Here is a 25,591-nt window from a genome sequence, read left to right on the forward strand (position 1 = left end):
TGATCAAGAAAAAGAAGGGCACACAATAAAATAATATTTTAGAAGTTGCTGGAGTTTTCAAGAGAACAAGCTCTACGTGCATGGGAAATTTGTGCATGAAAATCTTGGAAGAAAAGTCAACAAAAGTGGCTGAGAGTTGTAAAGAACAGAAAAATACAGAAAAATGGAGAAGCCACCGGAAGATGCGGGAGAAGTCGCAACAAAAGAAGACAAGAAGCCAGCTGTAATTTTATATTATTTTTGTACTCAATGTCGGTGGATTATGGCGGTGATTCACGCCTATAAATAGGCTTGAATGTTGATCATGTGAGTGCGTGAGAGGTTACCTCCACCTTGAATGTAGGGGTGAACTCTTCACCGTGAAAGGTCTTAGACCTTCATTGTACTTTCATCAAATTAGTTTGTTTAACTAATAAAACTATTTCCCCCATATCTCATGTCCTATATCCCTCAAATCATCCTACCTTGTCCCTTGTTCATCCTCCACAAAATATACTATACACATGCACACATCACAAACCAAAAACTATAACCAATACCAAAACCATGCTTCCGCACGCAACGCGCAAATTCAAAAACATTTAATTTTTAACATGGTATCAGAGCCAGACGCACCCAGGTTCGTAACTGAACCAGGTGTAAAGGATCGTGAAGCCAGAGATAGGCACATCGGATGGTTATGGGCGTTTGTCCTCACCATCCTCAACTAAGAAGGCCAGAGCCCGAGCGAGAGCCAACAGAGCTAGAGCCGGAGCGTGAGCTGTAATTAAAGGCCGAGCCCGAGCGAGAGCCAAGAGAGCCGTGAGCCGAGCCGAGCCAAAACCAAAGCCGGAGCCGGGAGCCGAGCCTACGAGAGCCGAGAGCGAGCCCGAGCTAACAACTACAACTAAATGCATTTTGATGTTCCGAGACATATGGGACATCGTTGAAGAAAAGACATGCGTATTCAAAGGCAAGTGCAAGTGTTTCAACAAGAGAATGCAAGGGATCGTGGAACGAAGACAGAATAAAAGGCATGAGATAAATTACAAGAGAAATTTCAAGGTACGTTCGAGACTTTATAACATAAGTCTAGAATATCCCGAAAATGGATCAAGGGGGAGTGTTGGAAATTATTGATCCATTTTCAACAAATCTAGAAGTTTCTAGCTTAATGGAGAACGAACTTGAAGACACGTGAAGAAGCCTCAAGCTGATCAAGAAAAAGAAGGGCACACAATAAAATAATATTTTAGAAGTTGCTGGAGTTTTCAAGAGAACAAGCTCTACGTGCATGGGAAATTTGTGCATGAAAATCTTGGAAGAAAAGTCAACAAAAGTGGCTGAGAGTGGTAAAGAACAGAAAAATACAGAAAAATGGAGAAGCCACCAGAAGATGCGGGAGAAGTCGCAACAAGAGAAGACAAGAAGCCAGCTGTAATTTTATATTATTTTTGTACTCAATGTCGGTGGAGTATGGCGGTGATTCACGCCTATAAATAGGCTTGAATGTTGATCATGTGAGTGCGTGAGAGGTTACCTCCACCTTGAATGTAGGGGTGAACTCTTCACCGTGAAAGGTCTTAGACCTTCATCGTACTTTCATCAAACTAGTTTGTTTAACTAATAAAACTATTTCCCCCATATCTCATGTCCTATATCCCTCAAATCATCCTACCTTGTCCCTTGTTCATCCTCCACAAAATATACTATACACTTGCACACATCACAAACCAAAAATTATAACCAATACCAAAACCATGCTTCCGCACGCAACGCGCACATCCAAAATTATTTTTTTTAACATTGTTCAGTCGAGTTGGCAAAGGGGCGAAAGAGTTGAACATCATGAGAGCACCTGCAAAGCTACAACTGAAGTTGAGGATGAAGGGGACCTTTCTTCTGTAAGTAATGAATATTTGCATTATCTCAGTTGTGCAGTCTTCAAAACTAATGTGGAATTTCAACGTGGTCCAGGTGAAGAGAGATAGATCTGTGGAGACTGACCGAATAGCCGCCAAAACAGCTAGAGGAAGTGGAACTGGACGTGGTTCAAATCCAGGAAGGGGTCCTGCAGAAAGAGGCGGAGGAAGGAGTATAGCTTCAAGTTCGAGAAACAGCAAAGGTTCAAGGTCGGGTAGCGACGCAGCTTCCACTTTAGGAAAGGGCAAGGCATGAAATTCAGGAAGGAGCATATCTTCAATTTCACGAAGCAGTGCGACTTTGAGTTCAGGACGGGGTAGAGGTTCAAGTTCAAGAAGGGACACAACTAATATGGGCACAAGTTCAAGTTCAGGAAGGGGCATAGCGTCTAGTTCTCGAAGCAGCTCGACTTTGAGTACAGGAAGGGGCAGAGGTTCAACTTCAGGAAAGGGCACGACTGTAAGTTTAGGAAGGGGCACAACTGAAATGGGCGCAAGTTTAAGATCAGGGGCGAACAAAGGTTCTTCAAATTCACGAAGCAGCATGACTTCGAGTATAGGAAGAGGCAGAGGGTTAACTTCAGAAAAGGGCGCAACTATCAATTCAGGAAGGGGAACGACATTAAGTTTAGGAAGGGGCGCAACTGAAATGGGCGCAAGATCAGGGACAGACAAGGGTTCGAGCTCGGCCAAGACTAAGCCTCAAACATCGATTTCATGATAAACAAAATCAAGGTAAAGTTGAAGTGTCCTCGAATGTTCTTCCATTTTTCTTTTCAGAGACTTAAAATCAACATGTATGTTCAGGTAATATCTGTTGAAGATGCTAGGCAAAAACACGTTGCGAGAAATTCAAGGTTGCGGCATGGCTAGAAGATCACGAACGAAAACATCAGGAGGAGTTGTTCTAACTCAGGATTGTGAAGGAGCAATTTCAGGACTAGTTTGAACCGCGGTTCCCTGTTGATATTGGTTTCTGTTTGCTTGTCACGGTTTGTTAGCTGAATGAAGACAGAAAATGCGACGCTACTGCTCTGTTACTAACAAGTAGGGGTGAGCGGTTCCCGGTTCCTTACAGGTTCCGCTTGGAACCCGGAACCTACCCGGGTACAGGTTCCTCATTTTTTTGGAACCGGAACCTACCCGTCAAAACCAAGAACTGGAACCTACCCCGTCACAGGTTCCGTGGTCGGTTCCAGTTCCAAATGTGTTCCAATAGGTTCTTTTTTCTTTTCTTTTTTTCATTTTTAGTTTAAAAATGGAAATGAATGCAACAATAATAAACAAACTTGTCATTCATTGAAGAGAATATACACAAACAGCATTATCATCCTCTTAGACACACACAGATTATCAATGAGATAGTTTCCTACTTTATTATTCGGTCCATAGCAGACAAAGATCCAATTTAAAGTCAAATTCAAACTCATACAATAAAGATATCATCTTCCACAACTCAATGCCTACCTATCTAACCTAGATCTCTTATGATTGACATGGCCCCAATATACAAGCAGACACTTTGATGTCCTAGAAAAGACAAACACCGACGCAATAAAATGGCACACCGAATCATATACCATACACGCTGTGCAACTCGGATAAACTGAGCCATCATCTCTATATACCGTAATGATTAAATCCACTTAGTTTCTACGTAAGACCATACTAGAAGATCAACATAAGGAAAAAGAGAATATAGTATTTGAAAAAAAAAAAAAAGACCGACAAGCTTAGCTTGAAAACAGACAATCCATCCGACAATATAAAGTACAGCCAAATGGAGATACAAGGCACTTTCAATAGTATATGGTGCGGGGCACCTACCCAAAGGCATGGAGGAGCAGACCGTTGGAACCACAACCTTTACCACAACCACCAGCTTGTAAGTCCTCCGTTGACAAAAGAAGAAAGATAGTACTTCAATCCACTAATCAATAACACTCTAAAGTTGCTGACTTTCAACCTAATATTGTCATTGAGTAAGTCGACTGACATTTTCACAAGTTGTCCTTCGATGAACATATTTACATTTCAGATGGTGCTAAATGACTGATTTTCGCCGTCCTTACAAATCTCTCGGAGAATACGGATGGATATATGTCCCGAGTGGCAAGCAAGATCGCCGACAAGACCAGACCAACCATGAACGAGGAGATCACCGCCACTATGATCGAGAACTTTGCCGTTCTTGGATGAGCGCTTCGAGTTCATTTGAAACCTCACCGGGCATGCCTGAGTCGCTGACCAGGCTTGCCGCATCAGGAAAAGTGCATCTAGAGGCTAGAGCAGCTTCTTGAGTTGCCTCAGAACCCGTCTTTAGGGAGGTAACCAGACCAGATGAGGAATACTAAGTATTGCAGGCTTGGTGGCTTGTAAACGTGAAAATTGCCAAAAAGAATGCATTCGAGCCTTTAGATACTCTTCATTGACAAGTTCCAGCTTGCCCATAGATCCTTCTCAATGGCAGCTGCAAGGTGAGAGGATAATCATTAAAGAGGTGAAAGATTACAGAATAGAAGCAAGGCCATAAATAGCAACACGTACGAAGAAATTACTAGCACAAAGGCAACCGTTTTTCCAACCCGAAGCGCATGGACTTGGTCAGAATAATGCAGCACTAAATCAATGTAGTAAATGATGTGCCTCCCTCGTCAGTTGAAGTTGCTTCTGAAAATTTACCTTGCAAAGTGAAAATTCCTGTTAGTAAAACAGAAGGAGCACGAAAGATATTTACTTGAATCAAAAAACCAATTTGCATTCGGATGCATGTTAATAGCACATACAGTCTTCCGTCCACAAATAACTTCAAAAGAATCGAGCTTAGTCTCAATTGCTTTTCCTCTTGGCCCGAGTACCAAATCATAAACTTCTCATCCTGAAACAAAACACGCATGGTTAGTTTTCCTCAACAAATTGCAAAAGAGGGGAAATTTTTATCCACTTAATTGAAGTGTAAGCAGAAGAGTGCTCCTCTAGAAAGCCAACCTACGTAACAATGCTTGGAATATATTACTTCTATGGAGAAGAAATATCTAGCACTAATTAGAAGTAAAAGGGAAAGTTGGCCTCCGAGGCAACATTCTAACATAAAAGTAGTTGTCAAACACAGCAATTGTTGATCCCATAGAACATGAATACTTCAGATAAAGCCCCATATGAAGAATTAGTAAATAGGACCTGTAGTGAAGAACTATCGATATATTAGGAAAAAAAAATGAGAGAATGCAGTAAATAGAGAATCTCATGATTTCTGCAAACTGTCTCATCATACATGATGATATGTATCACAAATATGAAGAAAACAAGAATATCCTCACTACACTTAAATTTTTACTGAGAAGTTAACATTTGATATTTTGCTCCACCCTTTGCACAGGCATGAAGATGTATGTCAAATATGCGCCTGTTCACATGTGTGATGCCATGCTATATGCAGATGGTGTTATCATAACTCTTTTCTCCAATCAAAGCCTATTTTCATCAAGGTTCTGGTAGAAAAGAAATTCTTAAAGGTGCCGACACACAACTTTTCAAGACCCGAAAGGTACTCACATTGCAAACCGATCATTACCACACTCGCACCAACACACATCAAGCTTAAAGAGTCATGAAGAAACACTTCCAGATAACAAACAAAGGCTATTACCATGTACAAAAGAGAAAAGTAACCATGCAACTCACCGCAGCATCTTCACATTCAACAAAATATCAAAACCGTGGTTTTTCATGAGATGGAACTGAATTAGTTGGAATTGGTTGGTCGTCAAGGACTGCACCTTTCTGCCTGAAATGAGTCATATCAACAACACTGTGTCATGGAGAAGGAGAGCTTTAGTAATCCTGGAAATTTGGAAACTAAACATGGTGCCTTGGGATGGGAAGTTGCCATTGGCAAAAGGGCTCATGAGTGGTAAACTAACTGATAAAATACACTTTACATGCTCTCCTAAAGCACCGAAAACTTGTCTTCTTTGTTACATTTAACCGGGATAACAGCAAATCTGACCCAGCCAAATCGTGGACTATTAGGATAGTGATACGTACGGTATACAGCAGCAAAACCAAGAAGCCTATCTTGAAAATTGCCTTGCTGGTCACTTGTCTTCGAATGAGAAGATAGATCTCCCAACATGAATCAGTTACATCAATAGGATACCCACCTAATATATTGGAAAAAACTTGCGTAGGATTGAAAATTTCTACCCTTGACATATAATGCAACACATGCACACATAAAAACCTATGAGAAGTCAATGAACTACCATCTACAAGAAGAAGAACAAGAGGAGCCAATCAACTATACGGGTGGCATACGGTCATATCTCTCATAAGAATGCGCACAACCCGACATGCAGTGAAGAGTCAACTTTTAGATCTTGAACCTCATTAAATAGCCTCCTATTTTCTGCAAGAACTTGGTGATAGTTCTCTGCTCGTCAACTAATGCTTCAACCCGTAAACCCGCAGAAAAAGATTTGAGTGGATTTTTAAATCGTTCCATAAATTAAAAGATTTGCATTGATGGACAGAAAAATTCTAAGTCATGGCTTTCCTTCTCTTTAGTCAATCTAGCTAAGTCTTCCTCTTCAAGCTTCCTCTTCTCTTCAATCTTCTCAGCCTGCATGATGAGAGCACCACTAAATTAAGAGATGAATGGAACAGCTTTTCAGTTCACGTACTCCAAAAATTACAGATATCGAGACTAACGTGTTAGGATATCTTCCAAATGTCTTTAATAACTATAATGGCTTCTTGAACCACAAAATTGACTTTAATCTTAATCAGCTCCAGCAAAACACCGATGCATCACTCTCGCTCTCTCCAACTTGATTGCACAAATGACCAATAGCACGGACTGCCTTTCCAACAAAATTGACATCTACTTATATAGCATACTCCTTGAATTCCAGCAGAACCTGCAGCATTTAGTTAATAAGACAACATAAAATTAACCATTTTGAGTAAACAAGCAAATTCAACAGGTTAAATGCTCTTCAGTTTTCATGCCCGCTCAATATTTCAGGAACTCACCAAGCTTTATCATGATTTCTAACTTCTCCATCAGCACCTTCACTTGGCCCGCATCCTCCCGGTGATAAACTCTATTTACCGGCGATAGTCTCCCCATTAAGACCATCCATATCTATAAAAAGAAGAAGAAAAAGAGATTAAAAAAATATTCACTTATAGATATACAAAAATAATTACAATATATAAAGATATAAACAATGTCACTTACCCAACTCAAATTTTTCTGCATTCTCGATGCACTCCTCAATATCAATCGGTACACGAACGGCTCTCAACCAATCTTGAGTGCAAATCAAAGCTTCCACTACTTTGGGAGTTAAAGAACTTCGAAAACCATCAAGAACACGACCCGATGCACTAAAAGTTGACTCGGAAGCAACGGTAGTTACGGGAATGGACAAAATATCTCGAGCCATCAAAGAAAGAATCTTATATTTTGAGCCATTGGTCTTCCACCACATCAAAATGTCAATATCAAGATTCTTTTCATTTTTCTCTTGAAGATATTGATCAAGCTCGGATTTGTTGTCATCACACCCTTGTTCATTCGAGTATAAAACATTTTCTTCCAAACTTGTCCATCATACTTCTTTATTCCTTCACTACCACTCGAATCGACATTAGAAGCACCACTACTTACACCCAAACTATGGCCACCAAAATTATGATCACTTGAAATAAGAGATGATTGCTCATAAAATTCATACAAACGCTCCAATGCATCCTTCACCTTGTAATGCATCTCTTTAACTTTCAATTCATCATCATAAATTTGTCCATACAAGAAAGTCACATAATTCAACTTAGCTCTAGGATCTAACACAACCGCAATCAAGACCATCATATTCACTTTATCCAAGCTTCCATAATATTTATCAAATTTTTCTTTCATTTTCACACCCATATCATGAAGCCTAGGATCCGAAGCATTGATTGCATCTTTCAAATATCTATACAAAAGAGCTATTCCTTCAAAATAATCATTTGAAGTAACATATGAACTCCCCGACATTCGATTGGTGGCATCATAGAATACTTTTAGAAAATCTGAAATAACAATAGCATTTTCCCAATCATCATCAGTAGGAGTTTCATGATTCAGCTCACTTGCAAATGATAAATTGTCATCTTCCAGTCTTTGGAAAGCTTTTCTGAACTTGATGGCGGTGTCTAACATGAGATAAGTGGAATTCCATCTAGTAGCAACGTCAAGAACTACCGAACCTTTATAAGTGATATTTTCACTCTTAATGCAAGACTGAAATGCATTGGCTCTTGCAGGAGAACTCTTTACATACCTAACCACATTCCGGACACGTGCAATGGAGTCACGTACCGTAGTCAAGCCATCTCTCACAATCAAATTCAATATATGAGCTGTGCACCTCATATGCAAAACACTACCATCCAATATCAACGACTTTTCTTTGAAAAATTTATCCCTCAAATAGTTAATTGCAACATCATTCGAGCTAGCATTATCCACAGTGATTGTTGACACCTTTTTTTCAATTCCCACTCTTGAATGCATTTCTCCACCATTTTCCCAATCTCCCTACCCTGTGACTATGCATCACCACAAAATTGATGATTCTTTTATGCAACTTCCAATTTTCATCAATAAAATGTGCAGTGAGACACATATAATTCAGATTTTGAATGGAGCTCCATGTATCGTCGTGAGTGCAATCCTAGAATTAATCTGTCGAAAATAATTCTTCAAAGAAGTTCTTTCATCTATATACAACTTCATGCAATCTTTTGCCACTGTGAAACGTGATATATGTTTGAAAAGAGGCTGTAACTCACTAACAAACTCACGAAATCCAACACGCTCAACCAAGGAAAAAGGTTGCTCATCACTAATGATAAACCGAGCAAGCATTCGCCTACAACGTTCTTGATTAAACGACCATGTTGATAAGATACTACCAATATTAGAATCACCTCCTGACTTGCTAGCCATGTCTACATTACGTGGCATGAAGAATTTTTGTCTCTTATCTACATTACGGGGAAACCTCCTACATGTGGTCAAGTGCTTCCTCATCGCAGAAGTACCGTTAGCAACACGATACGTAAGTATTGTCCCACAATGTATGCACTTCACTTGAATTGGTTTTCCATCCTTATCATTGATTCTTGTATAATGATTCCAACATTCTGATGTATATTTCTTATCCTGAGGAAGATGAGAACCAGGTACCTTACTCATGGCACTCGTACTAGGGGGTGCCGCTTCTTCATTTTCATGGTCAGAAAATTCCAATTCCGGAGTCATATCATCATGTCCCTCCACCTCCATTGATGTGTTATCTTGATACATTAACTTTGTACTACATAACAATTACAGAATATAATTAATTTAGTTGATAACAACGTTAATACAGTATAATACAGCATACCAATGCTGTATAGAAACATAATACGGCACTTTTATACATAAGCTAAGTCTATTATGTTGAAATACAGCATACTAATGCTATATAGAAACATAATACAGTACTTTTACACATAAGTTAAGTCTATTATGTTGAAATACAGCATACCGATGTTATATAAAAACATAATACAGCACAAACCATGGGAAAGTAGACCAATTTCAGTCTGTTCATTTCATCGCCTACCTTAACCAGCAAGGTGAAACCGTGGAAAAGAAGGATCAAGAGAGAACTCAGGCTTCTTAAAGAGGTAAGATCTCTTCCTCCTCTTCAGGACTGGTTGGTGGATCAACGATTTGTGTCGCACTATCCTTTAAATAACTGCCAAAAGAGAATAAACTGTAATATATGATAATCATCAAGAGAAACAAATGAACTTGAATATTAAACTACAAGGGCTTTTTAGAGGCATAGCATCCTCGCCAATTCCAACAAATATGGCCATGGAAGATCTCTCGCCGGGTTTACACCAGCTTTACAAATTCAAAAAAGACACTGCTTTAACACTTGTTAACCTTTTTTGGAATTAAAAAAGATTTACATTGAAACATTTTGATAGCGATAAAAAACGTACTAATAATAAGGACGTATAAAATGACACAAAATGAAGAGACAACACTATAAAAAGAGATGCCCATCGAAATCAAAACAGTGAGGATGTTAGAAGAGAATTAAGATAATCCTTAATTCCATGAAAATTGTAATGAATCCGTTCACAACATCATCTCTCTTTACATTTAGAAAAGAGATTTCCTCCCTAATTATTGAGGAGGATTGCATGGAAAACAAACATTAAATTTATTGGTTGCTTCATTAAGCCTAAAAGGACCATTGGCCAAGATCTTCCAATACACTTGTCGAAAAATATTGGTCCCTAGTTCGCACACATATATTGAACCCGTAATATATGATATTTGCAATTCGGGTGCATGTGCATCATATGCTTGACAACATAATCAAGGCATTAATGATTTGTCATTTACCCTGATCTTATGATTTCCAAAAGCTAGCCTTGAGCGGAAGAAATTTAATCCTTCGACTTGCTGCAAAAAGAATTTCAGATATCAATCAAATGCCAACTAAGAGACTAATAGAAAAAAAGGGGTCATGATTTAAAGGGAGAAGCTGAGACAACAATGGAAAGATCAGCACAAGAGAACTGGACCTTTAGCTATTAGAAAACGCAACTAAAGTTTTCCAGTTTCTCCTTTCTTATCCATGTGGTTCAGATGTTCAAACAAGGAGTATTACGGTGATGATCCATCAGACAAAAGTCTTTAAGATACACTGAGTGAAATGCAAATACTTCAGCCTGGAACTCAAAATGCAAGCACAATTGCCAAACTATAAATAATATTTTGACATAGCCAACATGAGAAAGTTATCTGCAAATTCGAATAGATTTTTCTACCAGATGAAGAAACATAGTAAAAGAGTCGTGCATCTGTCCAGGATAAGATACAGGTTTTATGAATGCAAGCATAGGATGGTTTCATCTTATAAACATTCCAAGAAGTGCTTTTGCCTGTTAGTGGCTCTAAGACTTGAACGAAGCATGCTAGAAGCTTCGATTTTAGACATGCCAGCTACAAAAGATCAAAGACATTGATCGAAGCAATGCCAATTTCGGCGGGCCCGAGATTCCAATTTCAACTGTTCGATGCTTTTTATTCATAAAGAAGGAAGGGACTCTCACTTCCTCTAGCTAATTAACTTCTTGTAGACCGAAGAAATCACAGCCCACAAATTATGCAGTTTGAAGCATAATCAAACGAACTTTCATCTTGATCATTTGCTGAGAATTTTGACGAGCAACACAAGGCAGACAATATTCTAAGCATACGTATGACTTTCCGAATGATCATGGGAGATCTGGGACAAACCACTCGGTGAACCATAATTACAAGTTACATCTAACATCTTTTTCATTAACAGAATGATCATCCGGCATAGCTTTTTATATGATACACGAATAATATTAGACATATATAGCTATAAGCAAGCAAATAAAACAGAACAAGGTCGAACAAGCCAACGGATAGAAGAAAGAAACGGGACAAAAGCAGCCAAACAAAGTATGAAGTCCCCTACCATAAGCAACATACTGGAAGGAGAGACGAGCAGTTCAAGACAAAAACGCAGAGATGAGTCTAGGAAGCAGTCAAGAAAGTACCCACATTTTACTTTGACTGAGATTAAGTTCCCTGATGGCCCAATAAGAAAACAAGCCAAGCCGAGAAACGGTGCTTTCCTCCGAAGACAGCGAATGACTAAACCGGACACGTCCGCCACACAATTAACTCGGTAGTCCGGCAAATTATGAACCAACGGTGACCAAAACAAAACGCAGAAAAGAAACTCACTTTATGCTTCCGTTGATGACCTCTTTTCTTAAATACCTCAAGGCTCAAAGCAATGCCACCAAACACACTATTCACGCGTTAGTTCTCGCAAGGGTTTTTCATCAATCAAATTAGTGACATTTAATAAATAGTTATCTCACAAGACTTCACAAGGTATTAAGCATCATCGTTAAATCATAAGTAATTGTGCAAATAGCATCTTACCGTCGAGGGAGAGCGGAGGTGGCCTCGAGCGGGTCGCCGAGTGGTGGTGTCGAGGGTGAGCGGCGGTGGCGTCGAGGGCGAGCGACGGTGGCGTCGAGGGCGAGCGGCGAGCTAGAGGTCAGCGGTGCCGTCAAGGGAGAGCAGAGGTGGCCTCGAGCAGGGGTCAGCGAGTGGTGGCGTCGAGGGTGAGCGACGATGGCGTCGAGGGCAAGCGGTCAGCCAGAGGTTAGCGGCTGTGTCGTCGAGGGCGAGAGGAGGTGGCCTCGAGCAGGGATCAGCGAGCGGTGGTGTCGAGGGCGAGCGACGGTGCCGTCGAGGGCAAACGGTGAGCCAGAGGTCAGCCGCGGTGCTGTCGAGGGCGAGCGAAGGTGGCCTCGACCCTCGAGCAGAGATCAACCGCAGTGGCGTCGAGGGAGACCGGCGGTGGCGTCGAGACTCGAGGGCGGACGGCGGTGGCGTCGAGCCGCGAGATGGAGAACGGACGGGCAAAGAGGTCGGCCGCGGTCTTTGTCGAGGGCGAGCGAAGGTGGCCTCGAGTCCTCGACCCTCGAGCGAGATCAGATCGGCAATGGCTTCGAGGGAGACCGGCGGTGGCGTCGAGACTCGAGGGCGACCGGCGGTGGCGTCGAGCGAGATGGAGAACGGACGGGCGAAGAGGTCACCGCGGTGCTGTCAAGGCGAGCGAAGGTGGCCTCGAGTCCTCGACCCTCGAGCGCAGATCAGCGGGCCAGCGGCGCGTGGCGTCTGGGAGACCGCGATGGCGTCAAGACTCGAGGGCGACCGGCGATGGCGTCAAGACTCGAGGCGACCGGCGGTGGCGTCGAGCGAGAGATGGAGAACGGACGGGCGAAGAGAGAACCGGTGAAAACTAAAAGTGTCGTGTGTGTGGACTCGTGGAAGAAGCGAGAGAATATTTGATTTGGGGGTTTTTTGAGCCCTAAGCGGAACCGGTTCCGGTTCCGGTTCCGGTTCCTAGTGCCGGTTCCGGCCGGTTCCCAGAAAATCGAACCGGAACCGGAACCGGTCCCTTTAGAACCGGGAACCACGCTCACCCCTACTAACAAGGATATTATCGTCGGCTTTCTATCATTTCAGTGTGAAAAAATATTTAATGCAAAGTGTCTTCCTTACAAAAACCAGTAGTGTTGGCAAGTAGTTACGAAAGCTTCAAAGCTTTAGAAAATACCATGCCAGAAATAGTTCTCGATAATACTGACCTTGTGTGAGTTGATTGACAAGCCATATCGCATGCACAGAAAAAAAAAGAAAAAAGAAAAAAGAGGGATATGGTATCGGGACTTTCTGAACCGTTACAAAATGTTTAATCATATTTCTCAACATTTCTTTGCGTAATCGGATCTCTAAACTATTTTTTATGTTCGAATTGGTCCTTCCATGAAAGATAAATGCCAACGTGGTATCTTATGTGGCAATTATAATATAAAAGGTTGATGTCAAAAAAATTTATTGTAAAATCTAGAAAAAGGACGGAAATCTGAAAAATGAAAAAGATAAAACATCAAACAGAAATTTACTTTGGAAGTCTCTATCTAGAATTAGTTTTGAACTGGGTTGCATTCATTTTGCCTATGACGAAGTCATTCTGCAATAAACCAAATTATTTCATGAGAAATGCATTTGCTGCCTTCTAGTTTTGCCTATAATTAGGTGGTTGCATTCTTCGCTTAACTCGATAGCACATGCGGTTTTATACGGCATTACTCCTCTTCTGCTACGTCATCAACTTATGTAAACTCATTTTTTCACCCAGAGAAAGAAAAGGAAACTCTCACCACTAGAAACTAAAATATATAAGCAGAGAACATGAAGTATATGGTAAGTGAAAGCCACTTAATTACATAGAACTTCTATCCATGTTTTGGCGGTGATAGAGAATAGAGATCTTTTGTTGCTTATATGGAGAGTAGCAGGAGGACAACCCGAAAGGTTTGACACATGACATCTTCTATGCCACATGGGCTTAAAGAGCTGCTGTAGCAGAGAAAGCCCAATCTTGTTGGACTACTAGTTAAGGACAACGTACAACGAGCAAAGTGCCTATGTATCATGACAACCGCAAGGATGGTTGAAAAGTGCTTCAAGTTGCTGAACACATGCATCATGCATCTCTCATTGTATAGGCGTCGGAGGCACTAAAAAAATGGAATGTCATGAAAATTAATCCAAGCTTATACTTAAACCTTGAACACAAATGCCATATCAACCTACATTGGCCCATAATTATATGTATGTGCATTATATTGAAAGAATGAAATTAATAACATAAATTGCACAAACTTTATAACTTAATAATTCATTTATGTAGACTAAATATCGAATACACTCAAAATAAAAGGCCTACCATGACCACACCTAAATTGATGTCCATTAGACCGGCAAAGTTAACAGAAATTAACAGAGGTAAGTCAAGTAATCAATAAGATTATAAGTAAATGGAAGAGGAGACTCCCGAAACTAATAGTTTTTTACTAAATGGAAACAGAAAATGTATGTTGACACCTAAATTTTGGTGACATTTTTAATTAAAAAATTAGGGATTAATTTTAACTCTTAAAAAATATTAGTTAATTAATTAATTGCATAGCATATAGTTTTAGGTGCATTTATTTTAATTTGCATTTACATTGGGACGGTGACAAATGGGTTCAAATTGATGGTTCGTAATGTTAATTTGGTGAATTGAACTAAGCCCACAAAGGAGTAATCGGCTCAAGCCCGTATCCCGGAAAGATTTTACGAATTGATTTGTGCGAGATTTCAAATTTTAGAAGAATTCTCTTGCAATCCTAAATCGTATCAAAAGCAAATATTGCATTTGGAAAAAGGAATTTTCGTGGATACAGATTTGAAAAAATTAAATCCTAATCGTGGCTTATAAATAGATTAAGTGCGTAGGGTTTGAGGAGGAGGCCCCACGATAGAAAGACACGGCCGCATTGGGGGTTTTCTTCATCTTGCTCGGCAAAAAGAAATAGAAGCCGAAAAGAGAAATTCTCCATCGTTTTTAGGGTTTTGTAAGAGTCAAAGGGTCCTGCTTTTGCTGAAAAAAGTGAAAAAGGTGCAGCCGGAACAGTGACAACAGAGAGAGAGACGTGCAGCAGAGCAGGAAAAAGAAAAAGAAGAAGAGAAAACAGGGTCTTCTTCTTCCTCGCGCAGCAGCTTCGTCGAGCCCTGCAGCCGTCCAGGCTTCACCTTCACCTGAGCGACCAGCGCTGCGCCATCGCACCGCACCGCGCCTCCACCCAACGCCGACAGCAGAACCGACGACCCGACGCCCCTGCTCTGTCCCGGGCTCCCCTGTTTCGTCGCCGATTCACCACCGCCGCATTGCCGCGTCCTGCAGCGACCTCAGCCCGACGGCCGGCAACCCCGACGACAGCAGATCTCGGGCCTTCCTCGCCAGATCTGCACCCAAACGCTCGCCCCTGCTTCAGCCGTTCCGATCACGCCTGCAACTGACACCAGCCTCCATCTTCGATCGCGACACAGCAGCAACCCCCTGCTCCGTCGCGCCTCAGTCTCCGCTTCGCCTGCGAGCCCGCTGCTGTTGCCGATCCGCTCCACCAGCCCCGCGAAGCTGCTGTCCCGATCTGCTACAACCCTGCCGTGACAGTAGCACCACCGCCGAAGCCACAGCCGTGACCCGCCTCCTCACCGCGACCCGACGCCCCCACAGCCGCTATTGACCTGCTGCTGCCCTACTCGACCTCCGTTGTTGCTGCTCCAGCTCTCTGTCCGCGTCCTCGCAGAGCCACCGCTCCTTCGCCGCCCGCCGCTGATCCGCCCGCAACGGTGCTGCTGCCCCTTGCTCTATTGCGGTCTGCCCAGCCCGGCGCCCGCCGTGCCCCGCCGACGTTTCCTCCTGCTCACTCGTTGCTGCCCGAGCCGCCGGCTGCCGAAGCCCTTGCACGCCGCTCTGAGCCCTCTCCGAGCGACGCCGCTACATCATCCGTGACTCCGGTCGCCCTTGCTGCCGAGTCCAACGACCACGCCAGCAGCACCACAAATTGCTGAGCCAAGCCCCGCGGATTACTATTCTCTGTTTTTGCAGGTTTACCGGTGTCTTTGTCTACGTCCAGCAACAAAACCGTGGCATCTCACGTATTCGGAAAAGAGGAATGAAGTTGCCGCAGATTAATTTTAGGCCGGGAGCTCGTGAAGAATTTAGACGTGTGGAGATATTTTTTGGCGGAAGAATAGAGAACAGACTTCGGGTCTCCTGACCGCGAGTATACCGCTGGCCAACCTTGGTCGTGGGTCGTGAAGCGATGTTGATCGTGGTTGGGATTTCAAATTAGGTAGATTTTATTTTTATCTTATTTAATTTATTTGTATTTTGCTTCTTTAGTAGAATTATTCATTAATGTAAGATTGGCATTGTCCGACATGAAATTGCCTCTGAAATTTGGGATTGTGATCCGATTTTCGCGCCCGAAATCCGACTCGCATCGCACCGTCAAAAATTACCAACCGATCTCACGCTCGGATTGATTCGCGATTTATTTAAAATTGGCCAACCCAATCTTATGCGTGAGATATGGTTCGTCAATTTGGATATCAATCTTGCTCTGATTTGTTGTCGTGCCGTTTAAGTTAATTTTTTTTCGTAAAAAAAATCCAAAAAAATGTAGGTTTAGGGTTTGCATATTTAGAATAGGAATTTTAAAAAAGCAAAAAAATCAAATCAATCAATTTAGGTGGATAGATTTTTAACTCGAATTGCATGTTTAATTATTTGACAATTATTAATTTCGAAATTAATAAAACAAAAACACAAGAAAAAGTCATCATGCATATGTCATGTAGAATTAGGGCATTCTTTGTACGTCATGGCATATTAGATAAAATTGCATGTCTCATTTTAAATTTAAATTGATTTTTGGATAAATTGCATCTTTTGCTAGGTTAAGATAATATCCCGGTTTAAGTTAGGGTTTAGTCGACCTAATCCTTAATATAAGTTGGATAAAATCTTAATTTAGCTAGATAATTTTCATATTTTTCTAATTTCAAATTTCACATTAAAAATGCAAAAAAAATGACATAGGATAAATTAGTTTCAATTCCTAGGATAGATTGCATTCTTTTTAAATAAAATAAAATAAAAAATGTCATTGCATGTCATATAGAATTAGATTTGGTAATTGTTGCTAGGCTCATTTAATTAGAATTTACGTGTCATTAGAATTAGGTCATTTAGTTAATATTGCATTACATATTGCATGATTTTCATTAATTAAGTGAAAACAAAAAAAGAAATTGCGTGTTAATTAGAAACCATATCTATGGTTATTGATGTGGATTTTAATTTAATATTTGAGGTAAGTTTTGCAACTTATTCATTTGCTTTCTTGAGTGTTAAATTGGTGGTTTGCGCACCTACATGGTCACCTCACATGTTAGGGAATTAAAATCAATTCAAGTTGCTTGCCAAACAATTTTTTTAAAAATAAAAGAGAAAGGTACCGAAAGGGCGTTAGAGAAATCTAGAGTAACAAAGTCCCCGAACTCATAAATCTCTGGTTCGTAGGAGTAAAGTAAAACTCCCGTTACATTAGTTGGGTTTCTAATCGACCCACCAAAAATAGATTAGTGGCGACTCCTAATTGAAAAATCAATTGCATGTTAAGAACTTGAACCTAAAGTCGCGAATTGGTATGGGGTTGGGAGAGCCGAGTTAAGTCTAGGTTTAACAATTCATTAGCTAAACCCTAGTGTGAACCATGGTTCACACCTGAAAATTTGGTCGCGACAAGGTAGAACTTTTCTAGCCCTAATATAAATAAATAGGCATCCTCCAAGTAATATTGAAAAGTGAAACTACCACAAAATATAGAAATACAGAAATTGCAAAGGCATACTGATTCACACTTAATAAGTACCATTAGTGAATATAGAAATACAGAAATTGCAAAGGCATACTGATTCACACTTAATAAGTACCAGTAGTGATCACAATTCAGAAGAATTGCTCATTTGTGCCTTTAAGGGAGCTGTGCCTACTTGCCTGTGTGCGTGCGTGCGTGCGTTCGCGAGAGAGAGAGAGAGAGAGAGAGAGTCTATAACATTTAAGTAGCTAAAAAAAAAGCATCACCATCTTGCACTTAAATTCACCCTCTAGGGTTGTTTTGCAAGATGACCGAAATGGAGAGGAACCCGTAACTCAATCTGATTTCAAAAGCAGTAATCACAAAGGGACCAGCTAATCCTCATAAAGCCCACTTATGTTTCCACCTCAAACACCAGTAGCCGCAAGATGGAATAGTGTAGCTAAAAGTATGAGAGGGAGGGAGGGAGGGTAAAGTTTTTTTTTTTTTTTTGGGGGGGGTGTGAAAGCAATACCTTGTGTATTAGAATAAGAGTGAATAGCTCAACAGGCAACAACTCCCTCAACTTGCTATTAACATTATGATACATATTGTCTGTGGAAGAAAAACTAGAAAAACTTAGACACATAAAATTGCAACTATTAACATGGTTCGAAGATGACAAGAGCAAGGAAAAATGCAAAAGTGGTAAAACTAGCTGGAAATTACCCTCACTAACATCTCGAAATATGTTATGTGAATTTCGAAATGTTCAGGAAAAAAATTAGAATAATTAGATTCCCTCTGTCTAAAGAGAAGAAAACTATTCATGGACTATCCTACCATCAATGTACAGTGAGGCAAATAAAATCCTAAATCTCTACATTAAAAATGCTTCTTGCATTTTCATTTTATATCTTTGTGTAGTTCTCAAATCCTATTGTAACTGAAATCTTCTACTTGAATCCATGGTCCCTTTTTAGAACTGTAGTCACACTCCCCTTATATCACATGAATTCATCTATTTCACCAAGACACCAAGACACCAAATTTAACGAGTCAAATATCTTTTATGTTGAGGTATGTGACCCAAGATTCATTACATGTTTTACATCCAAATCCCTGCTGTTGGGTAAGTAGCTATGCAACTAACAATTGGAATAGATCCTAGCAGTTCCATTAATTGATTCTCATAAGTCATGATCACAAAATTCTAGCCAAAAAGGTCATTAGTGAGCATCATCAAAGAACTCTATTCAAACCCTACTTCAGATATTTACATTAATATTTATTGCATTTCGACTACAAACCCAATCCAAAGAGGTTATTAGTAAGTAAATCCTACAAATGCACCAAAAAGCTTCCTTCAAACCATACTAGAGGCAAATGATTGTCCAGGGGGCTATTATGCCAGTACATATAAAGATCTTCCAGTTATGTTCAAGAGAAAAGAGTATTGCTTCAAGTCATTGGTTAATCTATTTGGGACAAGGAAATGAAAAAATCCTGGGATTAATCTATATCAGTTTCCAAAGGCTTTAGTTACAATGCTAATTCTTAAAAGGGTGAACCTTATAGAAAATGACTAGAAGCCAAACGGATGCGACTTTTGACATACATTCACAAATATCACATTGCTTATAAAAGAATGTGCAATTATGCATGATATTTTTCAATTACACTTATCTTAAGATGTATTATTCGCTACCATAGGTACATCCCATCTTGACATTTGAGTTGCACATCTAGCAATATCATAAAAGAAAAAAAAAATCAATATATGTTAAATTGTTTTATTCAAAAGGTACTTTGAAAAACTGTTTGCTAAACCACTTTTAGGCATTCTTAAATATCTGATTTGAAGGTCTACCCTTACAGCTTATTACCTATGTGTAGCTTTCCAATTTCCTCAATTTGATGGGAGCGCAAGAGATGCAACCATATATCTTACAACACTTTGCAACACCAAAGTGATTGCAATTATCTAAAATAAAAATACCAATAAAAAAACCTATAAGATGTCCATCACCTACACACCGAACAAATGCACATCACAAAAGGAAATGATTGTAGTAGAGTTCCAGCGAATTGGCTAACAATCCCTAATAGCAAGTTATGTCCATTTAAATAGCAACAAAGCATTGTGGAAATCATTTAAAAGGTTTCGCTAAGGGAATTCCCAGAAGATGCCTGCATAACTCTAAGGCATGGCGAATTCAAAGGACGAATTTGCTCAAATCAAAAAGTAAACTCATATCTATGGTGGGGAAAGGCTACAAAGCTCCCATATAGTAAAAATTTAGAGTTACCTCCTCCAAGCTTGTGGACCACAGCAACTTCTTTTGGTTCTTAAATTCTCCTCTCAAAATAGAGAGGCCATCACCTACACACCAAAAAAAATGCACATAACAAAATAGAACGACTGTAATAGGCTGCAGAAAGAGAAGTCTACCATGAAGCAATGCCAAAATGGAGATGTGTATAATTTGCAACTTTCCAAAGCAATACAATCAAAGATACTGTCTAGGGAGCTCACATATAGGCAAAACCAGAGAGGTTATCCCGGTTCCTATTGGCGCCCACTTAATATAATTGTCACCACCATCAAAGCAGTATTCCTAGTCCAGTTGGCAAACTGCCAAGGTTGCGAATCAAACCATTTCCAGTTTAAACGAAGCAAGACAGTGACAAGGACCAGGATGTATCCAATTGTGATAAGGCCTAGATCTCTTTGCTTACAATAGTACGGAAAGTTGTTCCTTTGAAAACCCGCACCATCCTCAACCTTACGCGCCCAACTCAAGGGCCACAAGCTCAAGGCTCGACGAAAGAGCCAAAATTCATATCAAGCATAATCCTTATAAAGATCAACATATCATCATGGAAGTAAAGTCCCGCTCCAACAGTAATGCTCTGTATTCATCTGCCGATAGCCATTGCTTGTCTAACTAAAACTATTCCACAACAAATCCAATTCAGAACCACCAAAAGAAACTCTTTTCTCTTCATTAATGAAGCCGAATCTTAAATTGATGACCATCGAACTCAACTCAACTCAAGTTAAAGGTGAAAATTGATAGAAAAATTAGAAAGACACCTTTTTGTGTTGTACTATTGGTGGTACCTGGCTTAAATTGTGCCTTGGCCCTTGTAGTCTTGGGATGATTTGGATTAAGCTGGGAAAGAATTCCCTATGATGAACCAACTTCGCTCTTGAAGAACTCGCGCGGCGATGACATTCGGGAGGCAACGGCGTAGGCGGGCTTTGGGAGTGATGGTGGGAACCTGTCACGGTCACTAGCATCACATTAACATGAAGTTAATCTCTACTGAGCAGAATCTGTAGAAAACCCTAACCTTCGGACGCAGGGGACGTATCGGAGCCGCTAATGGGGCTTTGACAGGCCATGGCGAGGCTTGGGAGAGGCGACGGCGTCGGCAGCATTGGGGTTCACGAGCAAGGCCGCTTCACAGACGAAAGAAAGAAAGAACAGAGCGGAGGGCACGAGGGTGAGGGAAAATGCGATGGCATGGTTCGCTGAACATGCTTGAAGCGCTTATAGAGATAAACTCCACACTTTACAATCAAGGTTCAATGAGGCGTTCAAACTTTGTTTCTACCCTAGACCAAACCAGATAAAAATTTCTCTTATTTTTTTAGGAAGATTCTCACACTAACATGACTAGTGTAGTGTGCCCGTCAATATCGAGAGGATTTTCAGCTCATTCTCGGGAGTGAACTAAATTGCAACTTGCATTCTATCTGGCTCAACTAATCATGTACATAAATAATTTATTATAAAACAATATCTTCAACTTATATCAAACTATCTTACAAGTTAAATCTACCACAAAAAAAAATGTCAATTTGTGTGACTTCATGTACTCTTGTTAACTAGGGTAATACAATATAAGATATGTCTAGTTTCTTATTTTACTTCCCTCTATCACCTTAAGGTCAACAATGGTTACTTATGAGGTTATTTACCTATAGAGCTGTTTATAGAACGTTTTATATGATTCTAAGAAGGTAGGACCTCGATTCATTTCTAGGAAATGCAACCTTGGACCTGTGGGGTTGCACATATCTAATCAAGCCAAAAAAGAAAATAATTAAAATTTATCTTAATGGCAGCATATTTGCCTTTATGTTCTTCCCAAGAGCCTTAAAAATTGAATTTGTTGAAAAGTTTGGGACACTTTATTTAAAAGTAATCTTCGGTCTTCATTAAGTGGTTAACACCAAAACACAGGAACAAACAATACTAAAATATATATAATCGTACATGTATAGTCCACTATGGCATGCGACACGTGAACTTAAAATTTAAAAAAAAAAAAATTATTGGTGCATGAGTTGGCATGTTGTCGACCAAAAAGAAAAAGTTGGCATGTCGGACCATTATGACCAGAAAAGATTCTAAAGTAGATAGAGGACATTCATGATGGTCCAAGACAACAACGCCTTAAATAATCGATCCTCAATTAAACATCCATCAGCTAGTACAATAATTTCCCATTCCACTAAAGTAACATATAATAATATCCCCTCTCTCTCTCCATATTTGATTTTGGAGGTGGACTTTAATCTTCCGGTGGACAAACAAAAAGACTCAGAGAGCAACACAAAAAATTGGTCCACTTTATACGTTGTTGTCGTTGTTATTATTATCATGCGCTGCTACTTACATTGTTGTTGTTGTTATTAGCATGCGCCGCTACTAAGGGTGCGTATGGTGAAGTTTCTATTCTTGAAACAATTTTTTTTTTTCAGAAACATTTTTTTTTAATTTCTATTTTGGAGAACAATTTCTGAGCATTTTAAGACATTTGGTAACCATAAAAAATTCATATTCCGAGAAGAGAAACTCATTTGATATAACCCCAAATATTTTGTTACTTATAATTTCTTTTAATATATTAATAATTTTATTTCTTTTTTCTTTTTTTCTTTTTCTTCTCATTCCTCTTAGTCAGTCACCGGCCTTGGCTATGACCGGTCGGCAACCGACCAAACAAGGGTTGGCAAGGTCAGTGGCCTTGAGGGAGCCTTGCCAACCACCGGCAAGGTCCCCCGAGCCTCGCCATGGTTGGGCGAGGTGACCTCACCCAGATTTGGCGAGGCCGAGCCTCATTGTGCAAAGCGAGGCTTGGCCTTGTTGTGGCTAGGCAAGGCCCCCCCTTCTCAAGCCTTGCCGATGGCCGGCGAGCTCGAGGCGACCTCACCAATAGCTGGGGAGTTCGGGCAACCTCAAGGCAACCTTGCCAGGCCTTGTCTAGCCAATCGCCGGCCATCACCGGGTCAGTGATCGGCTAGGGAAGAAGAGAGGAAGAGAAAAAGGAATAAAAGAAAAGAACAAAAGCTTGTTTCTTGAGTTGTTCCTAGGAACAAAAAATAACTTTCTTTTTTGTTTTTTGTTTTTGGGAAAAAAAATTACCTGATGAGCAAAAAAATAAAAACAGATGTTGCCCAGAACGTTATGAAACAGCATCTAAGTTTCTTGTTCTAAAATTGTCTTATAAGCCAAATTTTTATGTTATAATTAAGAAGTGTCAAAAGAGTCAACTTTTTCAGATTTTATAATAATATGACTAAATGATTACTCTTATATATACACGCCTGACTGCACTATCCTTCTTCCTTTACTCCTCTTGATTTTTTTTCCCAAATTTATATTTTTGTTAGATATTGAAAACAACTTTTTATGTTGTAATTGTCCCATAAGGTGGGACATTCGCATTAAACAGCCACGTCAACATCTCCGTTTATAATTTTAATAGAAGTGCCAATTATACAAAAAGTATACAATTTTGAAATTGAATGACTTGATCGAACACACTTTTATAAATCATTCTCTCGATTTAACTCCAAAGAGGCAACATTGTGCTCGTGTAAAACAGAATAAGTCACGATACCAACTTGAGCAATATTGTATGTCAAAATAACTATATCCTATTTTTGAGATCTCATAATACAATACATATGTTTTATTCAGTTGGTATCCAATAGTGGTTTTCGACTATGTTATGTGTGCTTTGGAAACATCGATTTTCAAGAAGTACAATGCGAGTTATTCTAAATTTCATATACTCAAAGATAAGAACAAAAGAGAATTACAAATTTTGTGTCTATCACAATTGATCATCTGGGATGTCACAATATCAATTACAATCGATTATAGATATGCACCATTAAGGAAGATATAAAGAATCTCCTAATTATTTCTAACATCTTCTTAAGCCCACGGTAATATAGAAGTCAACTAGAATTTTGATAAAAGATCTAAAATGTGTCTAGTCCATTTTTTCAATAGGCTTTCTAAATGCTGAACCAAATGGATCCATAGTTATTCATTTGACAATAAATTGAAAGAAATATTAATTGTACAAGCTCACGATAATATAGAATAAGTCAAAAGAACTTTTGATAAAAGAAGATCTAATATGATGATGAAAAGTTCCATCTCGAGTAACCAAAGCACGACTTATCTCTTTTTGCTCTATCGACTTCAATCGTCAAACTTTCTTTCTATTCGACCTCTCAAAAAACCAATTTGGATAACTCTATTATGACTGAAAAGGGGTAATTGATTTGAGACATTAACCCTTGTGATTATGGCATCTACATAAGTAAGTGTAAATCGGAAAATGCTGAAAATGTTCACAACGCATTCATTTTTATAGGTAGTTGCCTAGTTGGTATTAAACATGATCAAATAAACTCCTTTATTCTGCCCCCAAAAAAAAAAGAAAAAAGAAATACGGTCTTTCACATTTTTTTTTTTTTGTGAAAAAAAAAAAAAAAATACGGTCCTTCACATTTTCTTAAACATGCAAAGGAATAAATCAACCCGATGAAAATTAGTTGGTGCTCGAAGAGTCCAGACACAACATAAAAGAACACATATAAAGGTAAATGAGCATAAGAAATCCCAAACTGGTAACCCTATATCATGATCCATAGATTCCATATTATGAGAACAAACTCATGCATTAAAGATTAGGGTTAATACCACAAAAAATCATAAACCGTTACACCCATGACAAATTAAAACTTCTTTAGTTTACGTTAAATTTCACCATCAAATTATTGAGTTGGATGACACATGATAATTGATAGGTGTACCGATTTAGAGTTTTATCCTCCATTTGGTTTGTGATTTTTGCAGAACTAATCTAATTTAACGAAAAATAACAAAAAATAAATTTATCACAAATATTTCAATTTGAGATTTTTTGTAATTAAAAAATTAGATTGATGTAAATTTTATCACGTGTGTACCAATTTAGGAGTTTTGATAGTTAAAAAATTAGTTTAGAGTAAATTTGTTATATTTATATTAGTTTGAGTTTTTTTTTGTGATATTAATCTGAAGATTATTTAGATTGTGCGAAATATTTTTTCCAAAAAAAAAAAAAAAAGGAAAGGACTAAGGGTTAAAAAATGACAGGTGGAGTCCAGATCTGGCTGTTGAGCGATGGCGGACTGCCGCGTCCACCCCCTCCGTCATCCCGGCGGCCGTGCCTTGGCCACGAGCCGCTCGTCCACAAATCTGGAGACGCAAAGCGGTGGTCAGCCACGGACGGCCTCTCCTCCGCAGATCTGGGCGCCAACCTCCACGCCCACCCCTCTTGTCGGCGTGAATAATAAACCGCCGCCGTCTTTCCTAGCGACGATCCGAGCGCTCAGATCTATGAACGGCTCGTCACTTGCGGTGACAGCTCGTTTCTTTTCTTCTCGTCCACAGATCTGAGCGTTCCTCTTGGACACGGAGGCGTGGCTCGGCCTGGACACGCAGCGGTGTCAGCCGTAGATGCGT

The 25,591-nt window shown here is 39.8% G+C and overlaps 1 protein-coding gene and 1 long non-coding RNA gene across 3 annotated transcripts; both read left to right on the forward strand.

Annotated features, from left to right (window-relative positions):
• Positions 1-896: 896 nt before the first annotated feature.
• LOC108958674 lies at positions 897-3,059 on the forward strand. Of its 2 annotated transcripts, none has more exons than XR_005548930.1 (3): positions 897-1,883; positions 1,957-2,636; positions 2,709-3,059. It is a non-coding gene; the product is annotated as an uncharacterized LOC108958674 (long non-coding RNA). The 2 variants fall into 2 exon arrangements; XR_005548929.1 differs by having other exon boundaries at positions 2,725-3,059.
• Positions 3,060-12,138: 9,079 nt separating this feature from the next.
• Positions 12,139-15,978, forward strand: LOC120292002 (WAS/WASL-interacting protein family member 1-like). Its single transcript, XM_039309843.1, has 3 exons — positions 12,139-12,804; positions 15,430-15,602; positions 15,714-15,978. Exons 1-3 carry the CDS (start codon positions 12,139-12,141, stop codon positions 15,976-15,978), a joined length of 1,104 nt encoding a protein of 367 aa, XP_039165777.1.
• Positions 15,979-25,591: the final 9,613 nt, after the last annotated feature.

The sequence above is a fragment of the Eucalyptus grandis genome, chromosome 3 (assembly GCF_016545825.1).
Source record: "Eucalyptus grandis isolate ANBG69807.140 chromosome 3, ASM1654582v1, whole genome shotgun sequence".
Classification (NCBI taxonomy): Eukaryota; Viridiplantae; Streptophyta; class Magnoliopsida; order Myrtales; family Myrtaceae; genus Eucalyptus; species Eucalyptus grandis.